The sequence below is a fragment of the Cuculus canorus genome, chromosome 1, assembly GCF_017976375.1.
Source record: "Cuculus canorus isolate bCucCan1 chromosome 1, bCucCan1.pri, whole genome shotgun sequence".
Taxonomy (NCBI): Eukaryota; Metazoa; Chordata; class Aves; order Cuculiformes; family Cuculidae; genus Cuculus; species Cuculus canorus.
Window position 1 is genome coordinate 39,312,966 of NC_071401.1, and position 25,601 is coordinate 39,338,566.

Here is a 25,601-nt window from a genome sequence, read left to right on the forward strand (position 1 = left end):
GACTAGGAGAAGTCTGGCTAGAAAGCTGCCTGGAGGAGAAGGACCTGGGGGTGTTGGTTGACAGCAACTGAACATGAGCCAGCAGTGTGTGCAGGTGGCCAAAAAGGCCAATGGCATCTTGGCTTGTATCAGAAACGGTGTGACCAGCAGGTCCAGGGAGGTTATTCTGCTTCTGTACTCAGCACTGGTGAGACTGCACCTCAAATACTGTGTTCAGTTCTGGGCTCCTCGCTACAAGAAGGATGTTGAGGCTCTGGAGCATGTCCAGAGAAGAGTAACGAAGCTGGTGAAGGGGCTGGAGAACAAGTCTTATGAGAGGTGGCTGAGGGAACTGGGATTGTTTAGCCTTGAGAAGAGGAGGCTGAGGGGAGACCTTATTGCTCTCTACAAGTATCTGAAAGGAGGTTATACTGAGGAGGGTGTTGGCCTCTTCTCCCAGGTGACAGGAGACAGGACAAGAGGCAATGGCCTCAAGCTGTGCCAGGGTAGGTTCAGGCTGGACATCAGAAAAGAAATTTTTACAGAAAGGGTCATTGGGCTCTGGAACAGGCTGCCCAGGGAGGTGGTTGAGTCACAAACCCTGGAGGTGTTTAAAATATGGGTGGATGAGATGCTTGGGGGCATGGTTTAGTGCTTGATAAGAATGTTTTTTTCCAACCTAGTGATTCTGTGATTCTGTAACTTATAACTTGCATATAAGCTTTACTAACACCAAGGATATAAACTTTCAAAACCTTATCAACTGAGCCAATTCACAATGAGTCAACAAAATTCATCAAAAAGAAGAGCAAATGAAACAACGGCTCTACCAATTTTGACAGAAGAATTTGTGCTTCTTTCCCATTTCTCCTCAAATCACAATGCTTCTTTTATAAGGCACACAATAGTATCTAACAGAGAATTTATAATATATATACCCATAGATGATTACTTGTCCAATGTTTTTATTTCATGCAATATAAAATTACAGATGGGTAGGTAGATAGGTAAACGGATAGATACAAAGCAGTAGTGTGTGTGTGCATATTTGTCTGTGTATGACTGCAAAGCTCCTTGGCAATCCCATTAAACTGCAAGGACCTCAAAATGGAAATTTTGAAAGGCTGTGACATGTACGATGTCTGTCCTTTAGTAACCCTTGGTTTTGAAGATGAAATATTGAGATTTGCAATCCACTTGTGCAGTGACTAATGAGCTAATAAATTTATAGACAGATGAATGCAGAATTCCTGATTTCTCTTTAAAATGGTTCTACAACCCAAATGAATTATTTTAATCAAAACCAGAAAAGCCATAAGTGCTGCGAAAGAACTAAGTTTTCAAGAGCTTTTCCCAACCCTTATGAACATAAATGAGACTATTTACTGTGGTTCCATTACTTGCAGGAATAATATTTTTTATACTCTTTTACTAAACATAAATGTTTTTTTTAACCAAATGAATTCCCAAAAGCCGTGTGAGTTATAAATGTTTTCACACACAGAAATTGTGGGGATTATAGATTACAGTTCATTTTATAGTAAGAAGGAATTATTATCCTTGGTGACTTTGGTCAGGTAATTTCATTCTTCTTTCTTCCCTTTCTTTGTCTTTCTATTCTTCCCCTATGAATTCTAATTTTCTTGTAAGCTCTTTGAAGTAGGAATTATTTATACACCTACTCTAGTCCCCCAGTATTGACTGGAGATTCCAGGAACAATTGTAATACAAATATAACAAATGTATGTACAGATATTCACAGTTGAAGGTGTCATACCTGCACTATCGTTATGGTTACCTATGAAGATGCTATTCAGTTTGGAGTATGTGCTATACCAAGCAAACTGATCTCCTTTTTGTAAAAAAAAAAACAAAACCAAGCTCAGCTTTCTATTCATTTCTAACAGTTTCTAAAGTTCACTGTAGACTTACTTCACTTATAGTCCTTTATGACTCCATTCCTCCCTTTCTCCCCTCACTTATCTCTTTTCTGTCCCTCTGCAACATATTGCTGCTGTGGGAGGTATTCACACTGTCTAACTTTAGTCAACTAATTTAGGGCTCTGATTCACCCTCTAAGAGTGCCTACCTCACAGAATATGACTATACATAGAATAGACATTTTTAAACATAGGTGTTCTAATATGTCCTTTCTTCAAACACCCAAAGTAGATAGGCCTACCGTATAAAACATTGCCTGTCAACAGTAAGTGAATTTCTGAAGTGATTGGGTTGCAGATATTTTTTCAGTAGCTTAGCACCTCGCTTTCATTTTCTCTCACCTAGATTTAACACAGTAAGTACACTCTCAGTAGGAAAGCATAATAGAAAAGAAGATAACGAAGATTAAATGCATATGGTATTTACCCATGGAATTGGCTAAAACATTAGCAGAATTTTAAAAGCACGTGGCTGCTCAGTGAATTGCAGTGTTCAGCCAAGGAGGCTGCAGCTGTAAGTAAGACAGTACATCAGTCCCTTGCCTAATCACGTCTTGACCTTTCTTCTGAGACTGTCAACAAAGGTGTCAATTAGATCAATGATTAGAGCAACACATTTTGTGTTGTGCTAAACACAACTGTTACCAAGGGCACAAAGATCATACATTTTGCTTAACACTGGATTCCTTATTGGCTCAACACAAATATTCCATTGGCAACTACTTTGATACGTCTCAAGATGAGAAGCAAGTAAGTGCACTAATGACGTACTTTTCTTTTGCTTTCTTGGGACGCGGGAAAGCTTACACTGTAAATGTCTGAATGATTTCCTGATATATCGTTGATTTTGTTTAGTTTATCGTCTCTCTCATACAAATTAAGTAATCTAAGAATTTACTGAGTTTCTTTTACATCAGGATTTAATGTTTAAAGTATCTGTTATATATGGAATATCGCAATTAGTTACGCCAGCTTTAAACTGGGCATCCCAGTTCAACATATTGGGAGCTGCAAGCCAGGTATTCAAGATCATCTTCTGAAAGCCTCCTCTTCAACCAAGCCATACTCAACATATGTATCAACTATCAACTTATTTAGTTAAAGAATGTTAAATGTGACAAGGTGATGAGTAAGAAAAAAAGAAAATCTTTTTTTCTTTCAAAAAGAAAATCTTTTTTTCTGCCTCTGTTGAAAAATGAATGTGTAAAATGTAGACAAAACATATAGAGTCAAGAAGAAAAAAGAATGTATAGCTTAATACAGACTGTCTGAAGCATAAAAAAGCAGTGTGCTGTGTACTAATGGTAGGGAAAAGACAATGGGATTATAACATTATAATATAAGGACCAACCATCAATTTAAAAATCGCAGGAAAATGTTCAGTTAACACAGGCATAAAATAACTATTTTGAAAGAAGTAAGGCCTTTCTATGCATAGTTCTCTAAATTTACCAAAAAAAAAAAAAAAACAACCCACAAAGTACATTTAGCAATTACTATTAGTTCCTATTTATCAAAATTTTAATTAAAATTAGTGGAATTAGTTTTACCCAACACAACTCGTTTTTCCTTCCTAATCAGATTTGCTTTCCACCCTGGTAATTACTAGGAATTGACCACCTAGGCAGAACCACAAGGATATGGAAAGCTGCACAATTTATCTAAGCAGGTTTTAAGTACAAGAGATATTTTAAATTGAATCTGTATAAAGGCATGCAGACTGACAGTCATAATGACAGGGCCACTTATTTGGATTTACCAATTCCTGGGAGGTGGGACGAACTTATATAACATACACTATTTTAAACCTCACATTCCTCAGTTAATGTTATGGACAAATTTGGCTAAAACTTACAAGACAGTTCTGAGATTTTTGCATGCAAACAAACTACTACTCATTATTTATGTATTTATTTATGTATTTATTTATGTATTTATTTATGTATTTATTAATAGTTAGGATTAAAATGCTTCTTTACAAATCGTCATCCTTGTAAATTAAGTACTTTGGCATATTTATTATCTCTTGGTGAGAAAAAAATTAATTGTGCAATAGCAAGCTATGATGTAGCACTGACACTATTATCAACACTTCTGGCTGTATTCTGAATCTTCAAATTGCTTTCCTAAAATAAGTCTGACAAAATATTCCAGTGTCTTGAGTATACACATTGGGGTTTTTTTAATAAGCTATTTGAATTGACATATTTCTACATTTTTAGGAAAAAAGTACCAACTTTTATTTCTTTGTTATTTTGATTTTTCTTTTTTTTTATTATTATTTTTCCCTTTCTATAAACCTAACTTACTATTTAATGAGTGGCACTGTGCTCTACCTGCCTAATGGAATATGAAATAGAACCTAAATGGTAAAGGCTAATCTGTTTTCACTGTTCAAAATCAGTGAGATCTGAAATTAAACAAAAACTAGATGAACAATTAAAAAGAAATTAGAGACTGAAGCTATGACAATTACCATTGCTATTAAATGACAGGAAAGCTAAGTTCTATTAAATTACACATGAAAACCACACATTTTAAAGAAAGATGTTATTTATAGGGAAGCATCCTTTGTACAAAACTACAGAGGTAGATACATTGATATCTTCAGACTAGAATATTTTAAATTGTAATGATTATCTTCTTTGGTATAGTTTTACAATGAATGGTCAGCAATAGCTTAGGGATATATCACAATAATTTGCAGTACTATATTTAATTTTTATAGTAAAGGATTAAATATTTCCACTGAATCAGCCCTTGGTTCCATATCAATTAGGAAAATTCAAAGGAAGCAATCTGATAGTTATGCTTGCAAAATGCAACCCACTCTAGGGATGGACAACATTCACATCTGCTGATGTTTACATTTTGCTAACGATACACTAATAGACTTAAAAAGATACTTAATATGGATGAACAGGATATGCACATCTTGTGCACAGGCGAGACCTAAGTATCTTGCAAAATCTGTGTTTGTTAGTAGGAAGATATAGAAGTATCTTTTAGTGATATTCATCTTGAAGAGTCTTTTCTTCTGGTACAGATAAATGATATGATATTTTGTACATTACCCATCATATACCTGATTCATATACACTATTTGATAGATTCTCCATTCCTCAAGATGGAATTGGTATTAAAAAAAAAAAAAACATTTGAAGTTAATGTAATAATTAATGTGTCTGTCCACCTAGCTTTAGTGTCTTCAGCTGCTTCCTTCTTGGAACGATATTTAGTTCTGCTCTGAGAGTTTTGACTAGATGGTTTGAGGATCACCGTTTGTCTTACATACACAAGTATAATTAAAAGTGCCTGGAAAAAAAATCAATGTCTTTGAAAAATAGAGTGCCATTAAAAAAAAAAAAAAAAAATTGAACCATAATAGATTCAGAAAAAATAGCTTTTCTACCATATCTTTGTCATATTTGGATGAAAACTGAGTTCCACTGCAGGAAAAAAAAAAATTCCTATTGATATTTACTGATACAAATTTTAACTTTAAGTGAGTTTTTAAGAACTGAACATAACAATTGCATATATTTATATCTTTGTGATTGCACATACGTGCAAAATCCCCAGTAAGTGCAGCAAAAATACATTGACCCAGTTCTTGATTAAGTGTAGGATAGCTGAGTAAGGATCTTACATAGATACTTTTTTATAGCTGTGATTCTCAGGAAAAAAAAAAAAAAAAAGGAAGAAAAAAAAGCAACTACAATTCAGAGAGATTACCTTTGTGCCTCAACATTCTATTAGTTTGCTTAGCCTAAAGAAAAAAGATCATAACGATTTTACGGTTTCTATGAAGCTGAAATGCAAAGGTACTAAAAGCAGCGCCCACGCTTGCTCCCAATAGTTACTGAAACTCCCACGACTGAAAGCTGATGGGTTTTAAGCAGAATTAGGGACATGAAACAGGACTTTCCAAACAAAAAGGTATGTAAACCAATACAGTCCTTCACAGTTTGTTCACACTGTGTTGCTTCACTTATTGAGTGTTAAAATTACAACCATTCACATCACTCCCCAAGAAGTCATTATCAGGGACTACCAGGATAGAGGGAGAGAAATTATTAAAACATTTCATTTGAAAAATGAGGCATCTCTCATGGTTTCTGAAATTCTAGTAAAGTCTGGGGAACATAGGTGGATGTGCAGCCTTTTAAGAAAGAAGCTGGACTGAACAGCACTGATAAATCTTTTCTAGGTTCACATTAATTTTGATGTAGGTTCCAGAGAAAAATAAAAAAATCCTGTAAAAAAAAAGTGCCGATTCTACATGGGAATATTACCAGGATACAGATTAATTTCAGCAAGTGTTTTAATTTTTATTTATGGATACATCTTACCATAGTGGGTTTACATGAAAAATAGTGGGTACAGGCTTCATTTAATGAGCGACAGCCTCCCAGAGATGTTGAAAAGTATTCTGTGATATTCTCCTAAATAGCAATGCACCATTAGAAAGGCATATGTTTATCTGCTAATACTAGCTGAATACACACACATTTCAAGAGATGTATTAACCCACAACAAATTTAAATTGGGGATATTTTCGGTATAAAGCCAGCAGCAGGTACAGTATTCTCAGTGTTTTCCATATGCATTGTTTCAGCAAAACTCAGCCTTCAATCACTTAAGACACATCTAACTTTTTATTCTGTTGCTGCTTGTTTTGCAAATATATTGTAAAAAGCATCCACCTTTGAACTGTTCATTGCAATGGGATCATATTTTTGGCATTTTTTCTTTTTCCTCTAAATTAACTAAATGGCACATGATATAGTTTCTGTTCTTATATTTGATACAAAACTGTCATTAATATTACACTTATTAATAGGTGTGACTATATAATTTATGCTCTACCCCTTCCACTTATGCTGCACATGCACTGTGGGATTTTAGAACCTTGAAAAATTAAGTGGAGAGCACCAAGTTTTCTTCCTATTCTTCCTTCAAACAAGAAAATCTACTTATATTTTTGATTGTGCTATATTGTACTGATAATTTTTGTGTTGCTATGCATGAAAAAAAGGATATGGTAGCAAGTTTTACTGTTACTCTCTTATAATTCAGCATCCTATATTTGACTATATGAAAATAGCTTGCTCAAGGAAAAATAATATATCTAGTATATACTCATATACAGACACAGATATATATGTGTGCATATATATACGTATGCATAATTGGTCCACATATAGCCATAGATTATATTCCATATTCTGCCCTCAACTGTTATTAGGCTCTAATACTAGTTGTAGAGAGGTTACTACCATTTTAATAGGCTTATTCAGAAAAGAAAAGCTTGATACCTGTAGTCAACCTCCATTCCACCCAAAACAGTTTGGTTTAGGGTTGGGTGAGCTATGGTATGGAAAATACTGTATTTCCTTCAGTTAAATCTTTGGCATTGTCTCGAGAAGTTCTAGTTGTCCTTATAGTTCCTTTACCAAACAGGTAGGATCTGAGTTGCAGGTGACTGATCACATTTCCACCAGTATGTTCAGGATCTCTTTTAGTGTCCGTTCTGAATTCAAGGCAGTGGCATGCATCTGTATAAGGTGTCCCAAGCAGTCTGAGGAGCCTTCCTCTGTGCAAGCAATCTTCTTTGTGAAGAAAGGTGGTGGAGTCTGTAGCATACTGTAGCCAGTCAGGGTAGATGAAGCAGACATAGACTCTCTCAGGGAGAGGATGGGGAACACTTAAGAGAAAGAGAGAGAGATACCAGGAAATAAGCAGACCTATGGGATGTCAGGACACACAAAGCCTCAAAATCTGTTTGCCTTTCCCCTTTTCCGTTAGAATTTTGGGGATTCCAAATGTTAAAATATCGTGGTTCGTATCACATTTTGAAAGAAAGTCTGGAACATTAGCAGCTGCCTAGACCTTATCACTAGAGTCCTTATTTTCACAGTCTTAGGTGTAAGAAGTAGTATTTTAGGATCATCACTAAGACAGTATTAAGAACTTCTATGCTAAAAGCTTGCTTTCGTGTGAATTTTGAATGCACCTTCCAAACATACTGAATGAATTAACTATTTTTCTGTCCTCTGGCCATAACTTCCATACTTATGGTCTCAAAGACCATAGTAGTCTCTCAAAGATTTAACTTTAATTGTGAAGGTATCAGCCCTTAACCGTGTTAGAGTAACTGAATAAATGTGGCAAGAACCACATTCCTCTCAAGAGACTTAACTCAGTCTCCATCTCAGTCAGAGACTAAGTCATTTTGGTGTAAGATGCAATATGAAGCAGAACTGTTCTCAAAGATTAAAAAATGCATATATATTGTCAATTTTCATTACAGGAGAAAGTTAACAGCAGGGTGCTTCAAGACATCATACAACTACCAGGTGTTCAAAATATATTAACGAATCTGAAAAAAAAAATGAGTGAGCAGCAATGTGGCAAAATTTGCAGATAATACAAAAATATTCTGTTAACAAAGTCTGAAGGAAACAAGAAACTTCAGAAGTGAGTGACCAAGCTAGATGGATGGGCCATCTTAGAAGAGGTGAAAATCATTTATCTAAATGCAATGTAATGCATACTGGTGAAAAAAAAAATATATGCAACAAATCATTCATTTTACCAGAGATCTGAATTAAGAGTGCCAACTCAGAAAAAAACACCTGGGCCTCACTGCAGACAGCTCAATGAAGAGCCCTGCTCAATGTGCAGCTGCAGTCAAAAAAAGCAAGGAAAATGTTAAGATGCATAAGGAATGAGTTGGGGAGTAAGAAAGAAAATATAATGTCATTATATGAATCAATAATTTTCCCTCCTCCGGAATAGTGTGAAGTACTGGTCGGCCCATCATGAAGAAAGATATTATTGAATTAGAAAGTATTCAGAGAAGAGTGATTGTGATAATTAGGCATAAAAAGAAGCCTTTATATGAAAAGACTCAAAAAAATTGGAATTGTTAACCTTAGAAAAAAAAGATGAATAAGGAGGGATATGATGAAAGTATAGAAATGGTAAGTGGCAAAGACAAAATAGATCAGGAGCTTCTGTAGTCCTGCATCACATAATTCAAGAACAAAAGGACACTAAGTGAAAGTGAAAAGCAGCAGCCCCACATCTGATAAAAGGACATACTTTTTAATGCAGTACATAATTAGATTATGGAACTCAATGCCACAGAATGTCACTGATGTCAAGACCTTACCAAGATTCAAAGAAGGACTTTGCATCTAGATCTCTTGATATTCTTGGGAATCTTACACAGATTAAACATTAAAAAGTTTTGAAAGAGAGGTTATGTGTCACGTTTCATGATTTAAAAGACATTATGTTTAAAATTAATTTGGAGTAAAATTCCTTGAAAGTGGATTTTCCCATATGGCAATTTGATTATTTTGTTCTTTGCTTTGCTTGTTTTGTTTGCATTTTCTATTGAGACATTGGGGAAGTCTTAGAAGGAGACTGTATTAATGGATCACTATTTTGTATTAAAGGATCACTATTCTGACCCATTTGCTATTATCTTAGTATCAGGGCAGGGGAGAATGGAAGGTGAGAAAACCTTGAAGAGTTTTGAGTATTTGTTAGAAGGTTTGGAGGAAAATGGCAGTAGTCTATTATTACTGGTATTATACTAAAAGCCAATTTAATCATATGGCATTGAAACTACCTACAATTTCCAAAGATTCATATTCAACTGACTTGTTAGAGGCCTCATTCAACAGAAGTCATTAAACCAGAGAGCAAGGAGATAAACCATGTTGGTACCTTTGTAGAGGCTCAATTATCTGCTACTGTTGCTTTCACCTGATATGTACCCAGCACAAAATCTGGGAAGTTCTGCGCGGGTTTTAGGATAACTAGAAAATAAGTGAATATATTGAGGGTGGGGGCACATAGAGCAACTACAATTATAGCAGTCTAGCTGGATGAACAAAATGCTGGAGGGATGCAATCGCCTTGAAGAGCAGCTGAACTCAGACAGTGCTTATGAAATGGACTGTGCAAAGAGACCATGAAGTGACCTGACCCAGGAATAAAAATTGAGAGAAGATGGGCAGTCCCCGTTGAGCTAAGATGTGATTAGTTATTACAAAGAAAGATATGGTGTGCTTTGTCTCCTTCCTCAACAATCTGCATCACTGGAAGTTTTCAAGATGCAATTGGACAGGGTGCTAAATAATCTCATCAAGCTCCCCTTCTCAACAAAAAAAAAATAACAAACCAAAAAAAAACATTGGAATAGATTATCTTTGGAATTCCTTTCCAACCTGAGCTGTTCTATGATTCTATGACTCTGCTTTGGTATCGTATATTTTCTCAATTTTCAGGTGCATGCTTCACTAATCAGATGTAGTCCTATGATTATTTTCTCCTTTTTTTTCCAGGAAAAAATATTAAAGAAACATAAAAAAAAATTATGTTCTACCTTTCCCATCTTGAGCTGGTATATCCTGAACAATGCTACAAAACACTAAGTGGATTACACATTTTTGTCAGTGTTATCTTTTGAGACATCCCCATTGCACTCACCATATGGTTTAGAAGTGTCTGAAGGTTTACAGTTCATCTGAAAGACTGGTTTTAGGCTGAATCCAGTCCACAGGATATGCACTGAACACACTCTGGCATAAATATGCTATTGTAATACAATGTTCAATAGCAAAAGACAAGGAGCTGGTTAGCAACAACAAGGAATTTAATTTTAAAAGCCTAGAAGAAATGTTCCTATATTATGTGCGATAATGAAAAGTATGAATACTGCTGGTCTCACAGGAATATCAGAGGTATTTCCAGCCTGTGAGAATTTACAAACATGAGCTCGAGATATTGTATTGTTCTTCACCTCTTAAATTTTTATTAAGACTTAATTCTCATTGATAGCAGTTCCACAAACATGAAACAATGAAATACCTTTAATTTGAAAGCCACCTACTGGGAAAAGAGTGTATTGTATTTTTTTTTTTTTTTTGGTTAAGTACTACACAAAGGCAAAAGATATACTCTAATAATGCATAAATACTGTATTTCCAGCCACATTTTGGCCTTTTTATTTTTACTAATAACCACTTAGTTTAAAGTGAGTTTCTTACTTTATTTTTTCATATTGTCAAAGAAGTAGCAAAACATCACCTCAGGAACAGCTAAATGATCATTATTTTGCAACAAAATATTTTCACCTACATGTCCATGCTATCTTTTCAGGTCCACCAGCTTACTTTTCTAAGTCCAATCATCTGTTCTAAATTTTGTCATCAGTTAAAAAGCATGGCCTGAAGTGAAATATTATTTTCATATGAAAAGTCTACACAATTACTGAAAACTATTCAAACTAATTTACTGTTCCTTTCTTGGCAAAGAAGCATAAATGTCAGCCAACAATTAAAATAAAAGATAAAATATTTCATTATGGTTATGCAAAATTAGGTTTCTCACAATAACATTACCTAATTCATGTTACACAAATGCATGCTATCTTCTTGACTTGCATATTAAATCTAAACAATACATTGTGGGTTTTTTCCTATTCCTCTTATCAGATGTTTGTTACTTTATTATACATAATGCCTGGTATGCACAGGCTCATTTTCAGTGGGAATATTGATCTGTGTGAGGGAAGGAAGGCACTACAGAGGGATCTGGAGAGGCTGGACCAGTGGGTTAAGGCCAATAGGATGAGCTTCAACAAGGTGAAATGTTGGGTCCTGCACTTGGGCCACAACAACCCCATGCAATGCTGCAAGCTTGGGGAAGGAAGAGTGGCTGAAAAGGTTCCCAGCAGAAAAGGACCTGGGGTATTGGTGAACAGTCAGCTGAATATGAGCCAGCAGTGTGGCCAGGTGGCCTAGAAAGTCAATAACACCCTGACTTGTATCAGAAAATGTGTGGTCAACAGGACTATAGAAGTGATTGCCCTCCAGTACTAAGCGCTGCAACTCAAATACTATGTCCAGTTTTGGGCCCCTTGTTGTAAGAAAGACATTGAGGTGATGAAGCTGATGATGTCTAAAGAAGGACAACAGGATAACAAAGGTGGTGAAGGGTCTAGAGAACAAGTCTTACAAGGAGCAGCTTAGAGAAATGGCGTTGTTTAACCTGGAGAAAAGGGGCCTGAGGTGAGATTTTATTGTGCAACTGCCTGAAAGGAGGTTGTAGTGAGGTGAATGTCCATCTCTTCCCAAAATAAGAAGTGATAGGACAAGAGGAAATGGCCTCAAGTTGCACCAGTGGAGGTTGAGATTGGTTATGAGGAAAAATTTCTTCACTGAAAGGGTTGTCAAGCATTGGAACAGGCAGCCCAGGGAAGAGGTTAAGTCATTATCCTTGAAGGTATTTAAAAGACATGTAGATGTGGTGCTTAGGAACTTGGTTAACTGGTGGACTTGGCAGTGTTAACAGTTGGACTTGATGATCTTAAAGGTCCTTTCCAACCTGAACAATTCTATGATTCTATGATTCTGTGATTCTATGAACTCCTGACATGGGTAAAGTCCTAAACGTTACAGTCTAAATTTTTCAGTATCTGGATGATGAGGTAAGGTACACTTGGGCTATAGATATTCTGCTCTGTACCCAAGCTCATAAAGAAGTGAGATTCACTATCACATAAATTTTCCAAGAGCGTGAGTATGCTACAGTTGTCGTTATTTGAATGAAATTATTTAATTCTCACTAGTTATTAAGTTCTGAAATGCCCAAGTAGCAAGATTTAGTGCTAAGACAGACTACAACTGCAATGTAGTATGTCAAAAAACAAAGGATAAGCTCTCCACTGTAAATGAATCGATGATGCTGAAGAACCTTGAGCTGGCATTTGGCCAAACTGAAGATTTGTATAGGACAAATGGGATGAAAAAAAATCTTAAATAACAGTGGATAATTTTTGAAAGAAATAATAAAAAATGTTATTGTTCTTGTCAACCTTAACCATCTCTCTTTGTTCTTAGTTTCTGTGGTCAAATTAGAAATACCACCTATTCCTAAACTGTCCATGCCAGCCAAATTCCAACACAGTTAACTCCAAATAATGAATGACCTATAAAGCAAACATTGTGCATGACTTCAGAAGTTTTAGCAAGCTGTTTCTAAAGCAGTGGTTCTAATTGAGACCCTTTGCCTTACCAGAAATCGGTAGCAAATATATATTGTCTGAAGAAAAATTTAGTCAATTTTTTACTTTGTTGTGTGCTAATTCTTTACATTATGTCTTGGGCAATTTACAGACTTTGTCTTCATGAAAGTGGAATATTTGAAAAAGTAGGTTAGTCCCAAAATTCTGTAAACAATCACGTCAGCATCCTCCTATAGCTCTTCCAAGCTATTTTTCACATGTCCAGTTGGGCAGTACTTTGGGCTTTGCAGCAGTGATTGGCATGTATAGACTATAATTAGCAACTGACGAAAAAAGATACAGCTTTACTAAGGACCCAGTGAGGTGCCTATAGCTGCTCCTTGTGCAACAGGACTTAATATGACTTACAGCAGAAGAAAATTTTATCATGGTTCACTCTGGGTTTCTGCATATCTTCAACAACTTCTAATTTGGAAAATTCTATCTTTTTGTTATACTGGAAATTTAATTTAGCCTTTTGGCAAGGAAAAAATTAACCAGAGCAATTTCCCAAGCATCTGAAGTAGATAGAAAAGTGTCTGAGTGAAAGGATAGAAAGGCTAATGAAATACATACATCAGAGAAGGCAGTGTGCAAGAAGGCAAACCCTGTTAGAAATTCACTCAGTAGACTGAAAAAGATTGGTATTTTTCTCTGCTAACCTGTAAGCAAGTTATTACTGAGACAGAAACCACTGATAATTACAACCTTAAAAAATACTAATATGAGAACACTTAATTATAAGGAGGGATTTTATGGAACAGAAATATAATTTGGTCATTGTTTGGGAAGGTCATTACTTGCCATTTTTTTTAGAGCAGTTTAACTATACCCAAATATCTATGACATTATATTAAACACCCCCCAAGTGATGCTGTATGCACTCAATCTGCCATTCTCAAGGAACTCTGCTGCCCTCAAAGGAAGTAATAGATAGAATTTTAATAAATGAGTGAGCTACAAAATCACATTTCACTTTGAGGAGACATTCCTTCTACTGTAGTTTCAACCGAGAAGTGGCAGGTACCTTCACCTAGGGGCCATTTTCTATTTGCTCGTAGACCTAAGGTCTCTATTTGAAATCACAGTAAGAGTTCTCCCTCTGCCCCTTCTCATTTAACAGAAAGTTTGTACTGTGTAACCTTCCACAGGGTAGAGCAGAGAGTGAATCCTCTCAACTTGAGCATGTAAAACTCTTCATTATTACCATGACAGAAATCTCATTTTCTAAGCATACTATGTCTCTTGCAGAATATACAAGGTTTAAATGCAGATGCAGTCAAAAATCTCATTAATGACTCAGATCAACAGCTGTCATTGATCGTTAAAACGTAAATGCAGTGACTTCTAAATCTTAAAATGACACAGCAGCTGTGCATTTTGGGAAATGAGAGAAACTGTGACTATAATGTAAAAATCTATGAATATTTTCCTCCTGCTACCTAGGTTTTGCTGAGAATAGAAAAGGACAACACAGTCTTTATTTGACATTTTCAAATTATTTGAAGAAAAAAAGGAGAAACGTTCCAGCTTTTTCTTGATGTCTATCATACACAGCTTTCACGATGTGCGTGTATTTTGCTTTCACTATGCAAAGAGCTGCTTGAAAAGAAACTTGGAAAGCTTCTCCCTTTATATTTAAAGCATAAGATTTTATAAATCCCTACGTTCTCTACAGTATTATATCTTACTGGACTACAAATTTCGAAATACAATGATATTTTTACATAAATGCACTTAAAATATTGCTTGTTAGTAATGGATTAGAATGCAAACTGAGCACGAGTTGCATATAATGGCCACTACTGGGCCCTTCTGTCTTCCTCACTTGTCATTGCAAATAATGTTATCTGGCAATTAAAGATACACAGTAAAATAAAAAAAAAGAATTAAAAATCATGTAACATAAAAAAATCAGATGTCCATCACCTGAAATCCCTGACATTCATAAACAAGTAGCTCATCTCTATTTCTCAGATTGTATTTAAATCCTACATATTTAATGGGAATTGAGAAAGATCCCAACAAAGCGAATGAAAAAAAAAAAAGGCTCAGTAAGAAACAATATCAAGAAAAACTACAAAAAATCATGGTTAAAAATATCTTAGATCTAAATTTAATTCATAAAACCATTATATGGAACAGGTATATATGAGATCTTTTCAATTTGCTGTGACATGCAATATGTGGTCTGATTGAAACAAAATAATAACCAGTCAAATCATTGTCAGGTACCTAAAAATATTGTGTGTTTCAAATGAGTTCTTGAGGAAGTGAATGAGAATTATTAGGTGATTCCAAACCAAAATGCCTGTGACAAAAGAAGTGCAACTGGAGTTTTGCACAGCAGTAATACTAGCTATCCAGGGGTCAGCATTTAGAGGAAGACTATCAGCTGTGACTATTCCCAAATGCAAAAAAATGGGAGAAAGCAAACACATCTCTCTCACAGATGTAAACTATCTGCCTCAGAAAGCTCATCAGTTCACCTGTCAGGTGTGCTGAAATGTTATGCCTTAGGTAAACTTCCCTCAAGCACCATACATCCCAGTCTCTACAAGAACTGATGCGGCTTTTATCGTTAATGAGCAAACTTCTAATAAATTACTGGTTTGTATCTATATTTTACACTTTGGTGTTGTATATACTACCATTTTGATCTGTTAGCATTTTAGTGTTACTAAAGAAAGTCAGTTAAAGAAAGCCAGCAGCAAATCAGGCCTTAATAAGAGTTGTTCCTCATAAACTTCCTGTGATGTAAACAGCTCTATATGGTTTAAAGTAAAAAACAACATGTGCAGAGTCACACAGTGGGGAAAAGAAAAAAAAATCATCACAAAGAGCAAGTAAATAAAAGCTCATGAATAGTACTTATCTAGTCACTACAGATTAGAAGTCCCTTCCTTCTCCATTCACCTCAGACTGAATTACAGTCATTATTTCAATATACTTCCAAGAACAAGTAGTATGCTCCAGGGCTCCGTACTGGAAGACTGAGAAAAAAAGGCAATGACAACAAGCTGTAGACTTATGATACATGAATGGAGCACATGTTTGTCACATGGCAGAAAAAGCCACTCTCCTCTTACTGCTAGACTTGTTTTGCTGTTATTCATTATTTATCCTTTCCCTCACAATCAAGAAAAACAGAAATATCCTTGAATATCCTCTCAATTACTTCTTGACTTGTAGGTCTTTACATACCTATCAAGAAGCCAAGCCTCAGGAAGCTGTCTGTCTCTGTACAACAAGCAATATTTGCATGACTAGCATAGTAATTCTGTTTCAGGCATTTGGCTTTTACTGTCTTCATCGGAAACAAATTGCTTAATGGCTTTGGGTAGCAAACACATACAGAGCTGTGCCAACTGATGAAGAAATAGCTGCATAGATATGACTTGTAATCATAATTATTGGCATTTCATTTAAAACTTCTTCTGAATCATGATTTTCATCATCATCTAAGTCTGATTTCTTTTGTTCAATAAGTCAAAGCTTCTTGTCTGCTTGTTCTAAAAATAAGAAATCAAAACGCTATTCCTCCACTCAAAAGCTTGAGTCAATAAAGATGTGTAGGAAGAGATTCCTCACTTTCATTAAGGACACGGTTGAAAGGTGTAAAGGTACATAAAATTAGAGGAAGGCAGGGAACAGCCTGTCCACCAAACACATAGGTATAGTAAAACAACAAAAGCTGGCACTGCACACTGGAACCACAGGACCAAATCTCTTTTGGATAAAATGCCTTAAAGATTTCTACATATGAACAGAGATTTGACAGAATTTCAGGCAAACATCTCTGTGTAAGGCAAGTACTGCATATCCATGGCACTTCTAACAAAATTATGTATTGAAAATGCTGTAAGTAAAGATCACGCTTTTGAGGCATGACACAGGTACAATAATCCATCTAGTTTTCAATATACCACAATAATTAATGCTGTCATGCATATTTTATCTTGAATGTTTTGCCATTACTATGTAATGGCAACAGCTTGTTTGCTGTTTCTGTTAGGAGAAACAAAGGATTCATCAAAAATTTCCTTCACACAATCCTGTTTACTTACAGTAAATGTCAGGACATCTGACTTTGTCTAAAAATTGGAAACAAAATCCAGCTTTTATGCTCAGAAATAAACATTATCAGCCAAAAAAAATGAAAAATCCCTAGAACACAGAAAGAGGTTTTGTTTGGTTTTGTTTTTTTTTTTTTTGGGGGGTGGGCTATGGCATCTTCAAAGCTGAATGGCCATGACTACTGCTCCTGCTTTTAGTCACTCACCTTCACAGCTGCAGCCAATAAATCCACTGGCCTCTGAACTTCTATTTCAGAAATACCTTTTATTTCTTCAGGTGGGTAGGCATAAGTTCTGCCACGCAGCCAAACACTTTGTGGCACAGCTTCTACTGTTTCCAGCAGTGACTACACAAAAAAATATTTAATTGTTCCTTCTGTGTAGCCTGGAGGAAGTAATGGTGAGCCAGCCTACCCACAAATTTAACTAGGTCTTTGAACAAAGTTAGAGATCAAGGTTAAAGAACTTAATTTAACCCAATTTAACAAACTGGTCAGACCCACTGTCAAAGGTCTTTCCCCGCCTTCTTCTATTTTTTGGGGAGGACTGCCTTCTGGATTTCATCTACCACTTAAAACCAAGTAGAGGGATTATGTGTGTTCCAGTTTATCTTTTTTATTGTTTTTTTTTGTTTGTTCCCCCTCCTTCCACCATATGCAGAAGATCCAGTAAATCCAAGCAGTTACATTTGGCCTTTAAAATATATTGGTTTCAGTTTTCAAATTTCTAAAAACAAATTTTCCATAATGCGTAGCATATTTTTGAGACTGTTAACCTACAGTGTGAAGGTCTCACATCAGATTTAGAGCAAAACTACACGTCTTTAAAAATTCAACCCAGAATACTCAGTGGTGTATATATTTCAAATTGATAACATACTTCTGACCACACTGTCCCTCCTATCTAGATTAGGAAGGAACCTTTCTGTCAGTCATTCAAAACTAAGCATCATTGTCATCCTGACATCAAATGTCCCTCCAGTGTAAAGGAATTATCTATTGAAGAAGACTACAGCAGCTCAAAATATTTTAAGTTCAAGTGGTGAAAATACCTATCACCATGAGTAAATAGACTTGCATTTCCTTTAGATGTGTGATAACTGCTGGTATTTCAGTCTTGGAATTTGCCCGGACCATTAACAATAATTAAACAAGATGCTTGTGTTCACTCTGTTTTAATATTGGTTTAAGTGTCCAGAGGAATACGGTAATGTTTAATATTTAAATATCAAACACTTTGATTAAACATTAGATTGTTAAACTAATATTAAGGAAGGCTGAAATGAGTTTATAGAATGGTCCATAGGTCTTTTGAATTGCAACTGCCAAAACCAAATTTTGAATTATTTTTTTAAGGCATTTTTTCAAGAAGTAGTCTAACCCCAAGCATGACAAATGTCAGCTGTAATTAATAAGCAACATTTCAAAGTTTGTATTTAGTACTGGGCTGCACAAAAGGATGTACATTTACCATAGGAAACAGAATCTGCAGTACTCTGATATGAGTCAAGACAGAAGGTACTTAGCATTGACTCACCCTACTTACTCTCTCAAACAAATAAATAATTTACACTCTTTCTATTCTCCTAGAAATAAATGGAATTCCCTAATAGAAGATATTAATCTGATAGGCCACTCAGTCAGGTCTGCAACTTTCTAAATACCTGAGGAATTCCCCAAAATCTACTAGGTTTGGTCCTAGTAGATTCTACTCTTTGGAGCTTCTACACCTTCATTCTCCAGAAATATTATTCTACATCAATAATTTATAAGAGTTCAGTCCTGTTACTCCTGAAAAATCCCATCACAGCAGGTTGAAATCAAACTTCTAAATAAACCTGCAGGGATTTTACACAAAACTAAAAAAAAAAGTCCAAAATGTAGAGTTCAGATTTTGAATGAATTGCTGGTTGCAAAACATATCCAAAGAGGTTTGAGACAAAAAAAAAAAAAAGAAAAAAAAAGAAAAAAACAAACCCCAAGAAAAGTACTTGCTAGAAACCAGCTATTCTCAACCCTGAAATGCTACTGGAATTGAAGACAAGGATAAATATCAATTGCCCGGGTGCAAATATAAAAGCCTTTGCATTTACCCATTTTACATCATAGCTGCAAATTATCAAAGCTCAATTTCCACTGTATTAAGAAGACAGCACATTACGCTCCTAGCTTTCAGTCATGTTTAATAAAGAGAAATACTTCTACTGAATGAAGAGTACCCCTTGGCTACTTTTAAAATAATCCACTGAGAATACCACAATATTCCATATATTTATAAAAAATATTGTGTTTCTTTAAAGAAATACCCCAAAGAAATATTAGTCTCCTTTTTTCCATCTATATGGAATAAAAGTGCAAATACTATAAGTCTAGTGGGTTTTTTTAGGTAGATGGTTTGAGTTTTTTTGGCTTTAATTATTGACAACAGTAAAAAGATTGTTTAAGACTAGCTGTGTCAGAGTTTTGGATACCAAGTGTGACAGGCTCTGCAGGTGTATAGTGCTTTGCCTATTGATACAAATTGAATCTGAACATAGCAATTTATTCAGCAAATCAAACCAATCACTGCACTGCAGTTTTCTCTTTCAGCTCTTATTTCCCAACCAACTACTCTTAACCACTTTGCTACTTCTGCTTTACAACAAGATTTCAACTGCTATCAGGGGTTGGTTTATAGCGAGGGTAGGGGGGTTTACAAAATTTTAAAGACTGTTATAGCATCCCACTGATGACTGATGCCAGTAGTTGCAGCACCACTCACATCTGTTCCAGTTGCTTGTCTCCAAAAATGCAACCATCGAACGTATTTCTCACCATGTTACCCTAGTAAAAAACCTAACCATTGCTATGCCACATAAAGCATTTAAACAGCTTGCAAGCGAAATTTCTTCTAATAAACTGTGAAAATTTGTCCCAAGAACAAGATTGCCTCAAATTCTTCTTTTTCACCAAGAACCATACTGAAAAAGAGGCTCTGTAACACAATTGTGTTAAATTTTGTTGAAAGTCTTTTCAGCTAACCAGTCCTCCAAAATAACCAACACAAAAAGATCAAAGAATGAAAATTAACACCAGCTTGCTTAATAGATATGCGAGGAAAGAGAAGTAACTGATTCGGGAACAGCAGACTGGCAGCCAGCTAAAGGAGGGGAAAATAGAGCAATCCTACAGTGTTGAGCCAATATATAACCCTGGATTAATAGCTAGCCTTGGCAGGGCTCGGATGTGAAGATGCTCACATCGGGCATCCCAGACTTGCTGCTACCAGAGGTTGTTGCTATGGCAACTGGTGACAGTCAGCCAACAGTAAAAGGAATATAGAAAAGTTAGGAAGTACTGAAAGGAAAAAAGAAAAAGAAAAGAAGGAAAAAAAGTTTGATGTTTGTAAGTAGATGCACAGTCCCATCATCTGCTGCTTGCTCTATGGCAGCACAGGAATCCGTCTCTGAAATGGAGCTGAATTTCCATTTTACCTCCATGATATTTGAAGGATACTCTTGCCTGCATGAGTTTCTAATTGAAAGAAATTTTTGTCTCGTTCACGCAACAGCTTGTCAGTGACTCAGCAATCCAGCAAATTCATCCTTCTCTGAAAACTGCATGGAACTGTTAGCACATTGTTCTCATCTAAACTGCTTACAGGAAGCCTGGAATGGCCCATTTCTGTCTTTTGCTTTAAATCAGCCTGGGGATGGTTCCACCCTGACATGTAAAAGGGCTCCGTGGAAGAAGTATTTGTCACTGAAACAAAAGCATTTGGAACGGTACAAATCTGGTGGGAAACTCAACTGATTTTTTTTTTTTTAAAAAAAAACAAAGAACAAAGCACAGACTGGTTGTTTTAAAAGCAAAATTTGGTTCAAAGGACATTAGCTGAAGCTGCAGTCAGTGGACCATAAATCACAGTGCCCGTGTCCAGCTGTGCAGCACTGCATGGAAGAAAAGGTTTCAGATGGCAGTGTCCCTTAGCGATAGCTGTGAATATGTATGCCAGAGAGGTAGTTATTGTTGTTTACTTGCTGTGCTATCAACGTAGCATGCTGGAAAGCACACTTTTTAGGAATCAGTGTGTGTGTACTGTATTATCTTATCTCTCACAAAACACCATCGCAGCCCCCTGGAAAACTTCTGCTGGAGTACTGGCGGAAAGAGATAAAAATGAAGCACTATGTCTAGTCAAGCTGAAGTGATGAACTAGACTCCCTTACAAGCACCCTTTCCTAAGATTGACTGTACACCATGATCAAGAGGATGAACTAGAAAACCTCGTATTCAGCCCTAGAAATCTTCAATGGTTGATTTGTGTGTGTGTGTGTTTTACAAGCTTTTCTAGGCACAAAGAGGGGTAGAGATGAAAAAGCTGTAAGGTAGAGCAGGCATGGAAGAAGCTGTTATTTTCAGAGAATGAATATCTAGAGAGGCATTTACAAAAAAAAAATGTGCTTTTATAGAAGTAGCAGGCAGAACCAAGATTGGAGAAATTGGCAAAGTTTGTCTCCCCTTTCGGTGCTGGGAGTATGAGGACCCAAGTCACTTCACTTGCCCTTTTGAGGTCATGACTCAGGAAAGTCACTTACTCATGCTCCGCTTCGTTTTCCCTATAAGTGAAATGGAAAAATACAGAACCACTCAGCCTTTTAAAAGTGCTTTCATGTTTAAAGAAATGAAAAGTGCTAAGTGAGTGGTAAATATTGTTTGAGTAGATTAATACTTGGGTGATCAATATACATTATGAGACTGCTCTTACTCATCATGTTTCCCACAGCTAAGGGAACGCAAGAAACAACAATATTATGATGATTATAGCTGGTAGAAATATCCCTAGTGAAGGCTGCCAAGCTTCCTAGAATGCAGGGAAAGTTGTGTTCTCATTCACTGACACTTTAGTGTAACTTTTAGTATCAAACCACAATTATGCCTGCCATCTGAATCAGATTGGCTTGGGTTTTTTATTAATTGATGCTTTGTGTTCACTTGATTTCACCAAATATTTCAGTGAAACAGTTTTTTACTGGTTTTGAAAATGAAACAAATTAGAAACAAGTCATTTAGCTAATACTTATAATGGGAATTCTTCTAGTACTTTCTTTGGAGAGCTTTTTGAGCTACAATGTAGCATTAAGCAAAGAAAGAATACTGAGATCATAGAATCATAGCATCATAGAATCACAGGCTGGAAAAGATCTTAGAGATCATCAACTCCAACCGTACCTGTCTACTACTAAATCATGTCCCCAAGCACCTCATCTACCTGCTTTTTAAACACCTCAGGATTGGTGACTCAACCATCTCCTTAAAGAGCCCAATTGTCTGATAACCCTTTCTGTGAGGAAATTTTTCCTAATGTCCAATCTAAACTTCCCCTGATGCAGCTTGACATCATTCCCTCTTGTCCTATCACCTATCACTTGGGAGAAAAGACCAATGCCCACCTCTCTGCAACTTCCTTTAGGTAGTTGTAGAGAGCAATAAGGTCTCCCCTCAGCCTCCTCTTCTCCAGGCTAAACAACCCCACTTCCCTCAGTCACCCCTTGTATGTCCACCCCTTTCACCAGTTTCGTCCCTCTTCTCTCGACACACTTCAGGACCTCAATGTCTTTCTTACAGAGAGGGCCCAAAACCGAACACAGTATTTGAGATGCGGCCTCAACAGTGCTTTCTTTTACTAGATCCAGGAAAACAAGTCAAAATAGATTTCATCAAGTTACAAGTTTCAAAAGGTTATACACATTCAAAAAAACAGGGCTTATCTTTTTTGGTAAGGAAGCAGACTTCAGCTATAAATTTATAAAACTTTCCTAAAAGCATAAGCAAGAAAAATAATATTCTAAATATTTGGAGAGTAAGCTTGACAATGCCAAATATTTTCAAATTTTAGATTTAAAACACTTGATAGCAATCCTGTCAACAAATACTAATCAGAGATCAAAAGTGTCATCATCCAGATGATTTTTATAGAAAGTAGGCATATGGTAGAATTTCTTGCAGTTTCTTCATATTCAGGAAGGATAACAGGTATTTTTTTAACAGATAAGAGCAACCTGTTGTTTTTTCAGTAGATAACTCATAATACTCATCTAGATGATTACTATCATTATAAAAAACCTCGATCGTCCAAAGTACAGTAAAAGACAAAAAGTAAACAGAAATGTCTCATGCAAAAACCCTTGATCATCTTTCTAATGCATTTGAACCCATAGGAATAAGCTCTGTGTTCTGCAAGAATGATACCAGAAGCAGGACCTCATGGAAACCTATTGATCCACCACAGCTTTTCAAACCCCATGATCTGCCTGCCAACCTCCTTTCTCAGAGGGCCTGTATTGTAGAAGGCAAGGATGGACAAAGATGAACTATAGAGATTTTCAGACTCAAAGAGGCAGCTCTTCCTCTAGCAGATGGCGTCTCCACAGTTCTTTTGCCATTTGTATCCTCTTTCCAGAGATTCAAGAGCACTGTAAAAACGTGACTAACTGTCCCACATGCAGGATCACTCAGTTATAAAAAAAAGGGGGAAAGAAAACCCCTCCATAACCCAGAATATAAAGTTATTCTGAGAGAACAGGTAGGTTTCTAAGGTCAACATATCTTTTCTTGCCTGTAGTTTCCCGACATTACCTCACTGTGGTGCCAGATTATCCTTGAAATAAGTCATTGCTTAAGTTTTTAAAAGACTTGGGGCAAGCCAACATAACAAATTACTTCTATTTAGACAAAGCTACCCTGACATAAAACTGAACTCATGTATTTAAAAAAAAAAATAAGCCAAGAACTTAAAAAAATGAGCACTTTTAAGTGAAATAAAATGACTGTGATAATATGTACACTTACAAAAGTAAGGGAAAGAACTTGCTAGTTAGGCATCTGATCTAAAGCCAATGTTACATTAAAGAGTACCAGGACAATAAGAAAAAATCCAGAAGAAACATTCATGCAATACCCTCCGTTGTTAATTCTAGGGATAAACATTACTTCTCAATGAGAAAATACAAATTGTTTTGCTCCTTAGTTTCATTAAATAATGAAAACACTTGTGTTTCTTTTAAGTACCTTTGAAGTGTTTGGCAGGAGTTCTAATGCTTTACAGAAAAGAGTCTCCTTTTTAGCTATTAAAACAGGAACAGTTAGATGCCAGTCGTCATATTTTTCTACCCACAGGAAAACTGGGGTTTGCCTTTCCTGAATTCATTAATCATGGAAGTCCATCTAACACTGAAATATTTAATGTGTGCATGAAATATGAAAACGGAAATACTTCTTACCTGCAGTAGATCTGGTTTTGTCTTTATCTTTATTCACTTAAGGAACAAGTATGTTTAATTTTTCTAAATATGGGTTATACATGAGAAACAGTTGCTTATGGACCTTACCTCTTTTTAGGGGCAAATCAATGAAATTGAAATTTGCCAACAGACTGTGTATTCAAAGTACTCTATTTCAGATATTCCTTCAATCAGAACTAGATTCCGATATAAGAGGCGCTGAGAAACTCAGAAAAACTCTCCTTGTCTTCAATGGGAGCTAGATGTAATTTCTGTATACCATTTATCTCAAGATATGTACTCAGATACCGGGGAAGAAAAAAGGGGGTTGTCACTTTGGAAAACTTACCTCAAATTCACCTTTTTCAGATATGTTTTAGTTAAAGTAGAATAAGCATTTCCTAAAAATTTCCTATCAATTTAAAAAAAAAAATTATTTTTGTAATGCTCTTTCTCTAATTTCTTCTCAATTGTAACTGAAAAGCAAAGCAGACATACACAAGTAAAATACTAAGAAACTAATCCCTATAAAACCTCAGGCAGGCCAAATTCCTTTCATTTGAACTTTTCCTAACAATTAAACAAAAGAATTTGTCTAATAAATGGTTTAGGTAATTTATTTTAAAAAAAAAAAGAAAAGAAAGAAATTGAAACTTCCTAATTGTCTCACCTGCAGAATACTCTGCTTAATTATCTGCCTGACAGTTTCTGTCTGCATTTGTGCTAGGAAGCACAAATGGCCTGGCCTCTAAACCTACTAATCTGAAGTCTGACCCCTGATAAATCAATGTTATAATCTACAGCTTGCTGCATTTTGCTTTAGATGTGTGTGGTATGCTTTGATGAATATCTCCCTTGCAGGAGAAACACGTGAAAATTATATCATGTGCAACTGTTTTGAACTGTTGGGCAATTGTGCGACACTGAGCCGCTTTGGGGAAAAAGTTAAAATGAGCTACAGTAGATAAATGTCAATTGCAAGAGGGCAGGGCGTTTAACAGTATATTATATTTAAATTAAAGGAAATGTTATTCTGGTTCCTTCCTGCTCTGAACCTGCTGGATTTTCCCTTTCAGAAGATTCTGATAAAATACATGATCATCCTCTGCCAAGGCTCTCAATTCCTTTTCAGTGCAGCTAGCAGGGTTTATATGATAAAATTTTAATGACCGTGAACTTGCATAGCAATGTGATGTACCAGCACATTTTCAACAATGGTAGGTGTCTGCAAGGACTGGCATCAGGTGCTATTCCTACCGCTG

At 35.9% G+C, this 25,601-nt stretch overlaps 1 protein-coding gene across 6 annotated transcripts in view; it reads right to left on the reverse strand.

Annotated features, from left to right (window-relative positions):
- The window catches only part of PCDH9 (protocadherin 9), a 685,822-nt gene that overhangs the window by 502,842 nt on the left and 157,379 nt on the right, over positions 1–25,601 (reverse strand). Inside the window, exon 3 of one of the 6 annotated variants that reach the window (XM_054072421.1) lies at positions 6,259–7,626. The exons of the other annotated variants lie outside the window; for them this stretch is intronic. Coding sequence (XP_053928396.1) covers positions 7,606–7,626 — 21 coding nt within the window. The 3' untranslated portion in view covers positions 6,259–7,605. Of the gene's footprint in view, positions 1–6,258; positions 7,627–25,601 lie in introns of those variants that run through there. 6 annotated transcript variants of the gene reach the window in all.